This window comes from Etheostoma cragini, chromosome 19 (assembly GCF_013103735.1).
Source record: "Etheostoma cragini isolate CJK2018 chromosome 19, CSU_Ecrag_1.0, whole genome shotgun sequence".
Taxonomy (NCBI): domain Eukaryota; kingdom Metazoa; phylum Chordata; class Actinopteri; order Perciformes; family Percidae; genus Etheostoma; species Etheostoma cragini.
The window spans coordinates 10,885,394-10,891,593 of record NC_048425.1 but is presented as its reverse complement, the minus strand read 5'-3'; the positions used below and the strand labels follow the sequence as shown (position 1 = coordinate 10,891,593).

Here is a 6,200-nt window from a genome sequence, read left to right as displayed (position 1 = left end):
TTTGGAAAATGGCTGCAATGAAACAAAGAGTGAAAAATTTAAAGGGGTCTGAATACTTTCCGTACCCACTGTATAATGTGAAATATGATTGTTGTCTTATACCCCGTGTTAATGTTTGCATACTCCAGTGTTAGGTTTCCCTTCTAACAGATATGTTATTCTCTGTTTCCTGCTTAGGGACTACAGATGAAAATTAACTTAGCTAACTCTGGTACTGCTAAGCAGCTGTGCATTTTCCTTGTCAAATAAAATAAATAAATACTGAAATCTATTTGGTCAAAAATATGGGGGTATTTGAATTTCTCCATATCACATATAGCTCTTACCTCCAGTTAAAGCCAGACTGGTGAATGCTTCACCTGGTGCTGTCGAGCTAGGAGCTGAATTGGGCCAATGTTAGCACACAAACAAGCAACAAACCACTTCTATCTTCTATCAGCTAAACCCTAGTCTCCATACCTTGTCCACAGATGATGGGTGACCTTGCTCAGGTGAATTTGGTAAAACAAAGAACCGCAGGTCCTGCAAATCAGCTACTGTCAGCTACTATGTGCCATCCTTAGCTATCCAGACTCCCTGCTCTATTAATACCAGAGGGTCTTCCTGCTCCTACCTCTCCATCCTTCACCTCCTGTGAGAAATGGAATGTGTCTCGAAGGGAAGACTGAATGCGGCACTGCATCGTCGCTGAAATAATAATGACCCACACAAATCGACTCTGACACATTAGAGCGGGACGCTGCGTGTCTAGGCGAACGAACGGGTGACAAAAAAAATAAGGGGGAGGGGGGGGCTCAATTAGAGCAATTTGATGAGACAGCAGTATCTTTTCTTGAGCCCATGGTACACACACACATTCACACAGACCTTCTTAATTGGATTTAGTGCATGTCTTGGCACCACACAGCCAGTTTTAGTTGAATTAGTCTCCTGAATAGTCATTTACTTCTCGCTGATGAAGTGCTGCTCTACCCCCCACCTCTCTGCCTCCCTTTCTTATGTCTTTCAATTCAATTTGCTTTATTGGCATGAACAAAGAAAACACGGAGCCAAAGCAGTTTACAGAAAATACTTAGTACATATATACAGTAGGTGTCACGTAGACTCTATAATGTACTCACCACTGTACACACATTATAAAACAATTTCATTGCACTAGGGTGGGGAGATATGGAGAAAATCAAATATCACAATATTTGTTGCCAAATACCTCAATATCGTTATTGTCGCAATATTAATATTGAGGTATTTGGTTGACAATGAGTGATTTCAGAAAATACCTACAACACAGCCTTTAAAACCAGGAAAAGACACTTATGTCATTGCAATGTTACGAAAACAACAATTTAAGACAATCTTTTCTCATGCCGTGATATTGATATATGCAGTATATACTGATATATTGTCCTGCCCTACATTACACAATATAATACGTTACAGTTTTGTACAATATAATATCGTTACTGTCAGAATGTGTCATTTAGGGATGCTGTAGTGCCTCAGGCTGTGGCAGGCAGATACTGTACATAGTTAGCTTCCAGAGGAGCTGGTGGCCCTTCTTCAAGGAGAACTTCCAGTATTTTTCCAAAGTGTAAATCGCTTAGTAAAGAGAATATTGCACAATGGAGAAGTCTTTCTTTCTTTCTCTCTCTCTCTCTCTTTCTATCTGATTAGTCTCCGCCTCTCTAAGGTCACAGCCTCTTCACCTGCCACACTCTGCAAGCGCTACATTGTAAACCCCCACACGGCTGCACTGAATACCAAGCAGCTCTATACTCTGCCCTGGCTGTCACTTTACACTCCTTTTTTCAAATGTTTGCCAGATAAAGACACAGTGCCGCGCTGCCCTCTGGTGGTCAGCTGACTAGCCTGCAACTAATTTGATCTGGCCTTTTTTTATAGGATCTAAAAAAAAATGTAAGGTGTTTCATATTTGAGGTGTTTCATAATGAAAACAGGTGTTTGAAAAAGGCAGCTGTTCTGCAAGGACAGCAATATGATTTTGTCAGGGTGTTGTGTGTTTGGACAAGGTTGTGGCACAGACCAAGGGAAGAGGAGTTTGTAAAATGTTTCTTAAGTGACTTTGTTAAAGGGAAATACTGCTCAAAATAAAAAGCAATGCATTATATCACGTTTAATAGACGGCTTTTATAAACGGTACAACGGTATATTCAGGTACACGCTTTGAAAGCAATGCCTCATATCTGAATGAGTGTTCTTTGTGCACACGGTAACTTAATTTCTACTTCTTTTGAATTCAATATGCCCAGAAATTTTCATTACAATTATTTTATATTTGTTACTTTCAATCCTATGTGTAAAAATAACATAATAGGTCTGAAACACACACTTAGCAAACCTAACGAAAAGAGAAAATGACTTTAAACTACAATAATTTCCCAGACCTTTCAATGATTTGAACTTAAAGACAACTTTCAGGTTTAACTTTGACGTACTCCACATGCCGTTGTTGTGTGTAAACTGAGGTTTTACTACTGACATTTTGGTTCAACACACTTTAGTCACCATCTTGTTTTGTTTGTTTTTTTGGGAGCCAGAATTGACCAAAATTGGGCAAGAGGGTGGAGCTGGAGCTGCATTAAAGGACTTCGTAAGCAAGGTGCATCCATGATTCACCTTAACTGTGATATTGGGATGATATTTGGGATTGTATAAAACACACTGCACTTGAACGGAAAAATGAACGGCCTTCTTCTTAGTTCATTTTTATACAACCGAACGGAACAATGTTACAGTTACCTTACTGAACTGAAAACGCAAGGTGAAAGGGTCAAAGTTCCCATACGGAAACACAGTGATATGGTTGCTAAGCCCGTATCGACCTGTGTTGACAGGTCTCCGTGATCTCCGTGGTAGCGACTAGCAAATCACAAGGTAGCGACTCTCCAAAGCATCCGCTGCTTTATTCTATATTTAATTTAGTTTACAAAATGATCACCATGCTGTATTAAAGAACACTTTGATACCATAATCGCGTATAATGAGGATGAACATGTCTACATAAATCAAGTGAGAAGTAGGATCATTTCTTGTAGACGTCTTTGCAAATGGACATCTTTTTGCCACCAGTGGAGTCGCCCCCTTCTGGCCATTAGAACAAATGCAGGTTTTAGGCACGTTGGTATTGGCTACATTTTTTTAGGCCTGGAGGCTACATCAGCTTCTTTAAAACAGTCTATGGTTTAACCTCTAAATGAAGTCCGTGCCCCTTTGCCCCATTGGACTTTTTTTTTTTACAAGATTTGGCACTCGCAATAGAGAGAGAAACAACAAACATGGGCAGGGGGAGGTTAGAAAACGCTGGCCAAAACTACGAATATACGTAATAAGCTAGAATGACCCTTTCATTTCAGAGACAATGTCATTTCTCAACCAAGCACCCTTTTACCTGCGACGTCCAGCAGAGAGAGCGTGCTGTATCACTTAATCTGTTACCTGCTTAAAGGTATAGGAGTAGATCTCTGTGTCTGACGCTCCACTGGAAGCAGCCAATGAAAAATCCATGTGTCATTGCTCAATGACACTGTGTACGATTATGCGTAGAAATTCAGCAGGGAAAATCAGAGCACAAAAGATGAATGAGTAAAGCTTTGAGTTTCTTCAATAGCTGTGGGTGCTGAAGCGAGACTACATAGAGATAAGTCCTCTTATAAATGAAAAGTTGAATTCATAAGCAATCAAATGCTGCTTTCGTCAGTTCAATAAACTCAGGGGCTTTTAACAGATTTGAGCTAGTGTTAGACCTGGTGTGTAAAAAGTTGTGAGTGACAGCAGTTAGGAGGAGAGTTACAAAGACACTCACAGCAACCACTGGCACACCATCGCAGCTGTAGCCAGGCAGAAGTAAACACAGAAACATGCACATACAGTACGGAACACACACACTCGCACATGGAGGGTTTCCAAACCAGAGAAGCCCAGTCAGCAGATGCAGAGCGGTGACTCCCACACCCAGGGAGCTCCACCGACCTTTTCTTTATTCCTTTCTGAATGACAGAAGCGTGCAAAGGAGACGTGCAGCCAGCCAGCCTGCCTGCTTACGAACAAATCCTTTACTATTTTACGGCGTTTAATGAGCCTGTTGGACTGGCTCGTAAGTCGCGGCATTCTGCAAGCCTGCTGGGCGTATTTTTTGTTAGGATGTCGACACTTTATGTGCACTCGTTCCAGTTCTCCTCGATCAATCCTGGGATCTATTTGGTGGGTCATCAGATGTTAGGCATTATGGATATTTTTCTAGACCTGTCAAAATGAACACGATAATTAATCCACTTATTTAGTTTGACCTGCAATTAATGCAAGCCCCTTCAGTGATTTGGGCCTTGAGCCGCTCCGTAGATATGAAATCAGGAAGCAATGCAGCAGTAACGTTTTGGGAGGCTAGCAGAAAAAAAACACCTCATTGAGCAATAATGGATAGAGCTGTTACTATTCCACATTTCTCTGTGCAATCAATTGTCTCAGAAATAATTGCTCTTAATAATCTTTTAGTTTTATCACTGTTTTATGACCCAGATAATGGAATAACACAGGTTAACAGCCTCTTTATTTTCATAAAACATTTACATTTTTTTCTTAAATGAACATTATTACCATCCGCAGTCATACCGTTTTTAACCGCAATGAATTGCGTAAATTAGCTAAGGTCCTAAACCTTAGCTAATTTAAGCAATTCATTGCGGTTAAACAAAAAATTGCTGATTATGTAAAAAACAAATGCTACAGGCCTAGAAATAAAGTATGCCCCACCCTCGGCTAATGCTGGCCATGCTGGTTGGTTTGCAACAGAGATGCCATTTTAAATTTTATTCTGGAGAATATATTCTAGACGGTATTTGTCATTTCTTTGCTATTATTGCAATAATTACTTATTACTATATGAATTACTTATATTTGTCTGCTCCCATGTTGATAAGAGCAAAACACACTTGAAAAATATTCCTCTTGAAGTACATTTGGAACAGATAAAATGTGTGATTCATTTCTTTTGATTACTTATTGCGAATGTATGCAATTAATCACGATTAAATGTTTGAATTCATTCCATATTTTTTCCTGTGGCATTAATTGGCTGTGTTTTTTTCTTTAGGTTTCATCCCGAGGGCATGTGTACAGACCTGAGAAAGTTCATCGATGGTCCCAGTAGCTACTTGACACTACCCGACGAGCTCAAGTCAGCCATCGTGGCCATCATATACATCGCCGAGGCTCTTCAGGCTGAGAAGGACTACGAAGCTGTAAGTGTACCTAACCGAGCTAGCTGCAATGCTCTTCCATCTTTTTTCTTCCTCACTTATGTATTCCTTTTTGAAAGACCATTTTCCTATCTTCTTCTTTCTCCCTTCCACTCTGTTTTTCACCCCCTCCCTTTCATCCATCCCGGTCCAGCTGAAGGAGGACTGGCAGTATGTGGCCATGGTGGTGGACCGCATGTTTCTCTGGCTTTTCGTCGTCTTCACCACTGTGGGCACCTTGGCCATCTTCGCTGATGCCAGCTTCAACCACACCCCCACCGACCCCTTTAAAGCTCCCTGAAGGAGCGGGACGTTTTGTCTTCTTGAGCCATACCCATCCTGATTTATCACCACAACAAATAGGGACAAAATAAATTACTGAATTGACCTGCCAAATGATTCTCTGGGTGTATTTCACCATCAGCTAATCATTTAGAAACTCTAACAGGTACTCGAGGCAAGAAACTTGTCCAACGTACCCCACATGTTTTTCACAGTCATCTGTCACCAAGCACCGCAAATTTACTTTAATTTCACATGACTTCAAGATGGTCATTTGTCTTTAGTGTAGACAGAATCAAATGTTAAAATACATCTTCACAATATTCCTTATGACGATGAACTATTTATATTACATTTGCCATTTTTACGGAAGCCCGGAATTAAAAAGAATTCTGGTGATTCATTCTGATGTAAATAGATTTCTCCTGTTTATGACTTACAGTGGAAAAAATAATGCAAGGATAATTTTTGTGACACAGGTGGGAAAGTTTGTGAAACAGGTGGGAAAAAAATAAGAAAAAATGAAAAAAATAAATGTACCTGGTTTCCCGTTTTCAACCTGCCAAAAACATATTGTGCGAAGAAATTGCGCAACTCCAGACTCTGTACTACATTTAACAATAATTTATTAAATGGTAAATATTACATTTAAATAATAATATA

At 40.0% G+C, this 6,200-nt stretch overlaps 1 protein-coding gene across 1 annotated transcript in view; it reads left to right on the top strand.

Moving 5' to 3' along the window:
- chrnb1 (cholinergic receptor, nicotinic, beta 1 (muscle)) overlaps window positions 1-6,200 on the top strand; it is a 28,842-nt gene extending 22,642 nt beyond the window's left edge. The window contains exons 10-11 of the mRNA XM_034856792.1: window positions 5,111-5,258; window positions 5,410-6,200. Of these exons, the coding sequence (XP_034712683.1) occupies window positions 5,111-5,258; window positions 5,410-5,556 (295 nt within the window). The 3' untranslated portion in view covers window positions 5,557-6,200. The remainder of the gene's footprint in view (window positions 1-5,110; window positions 5,259-5,409) is intronic.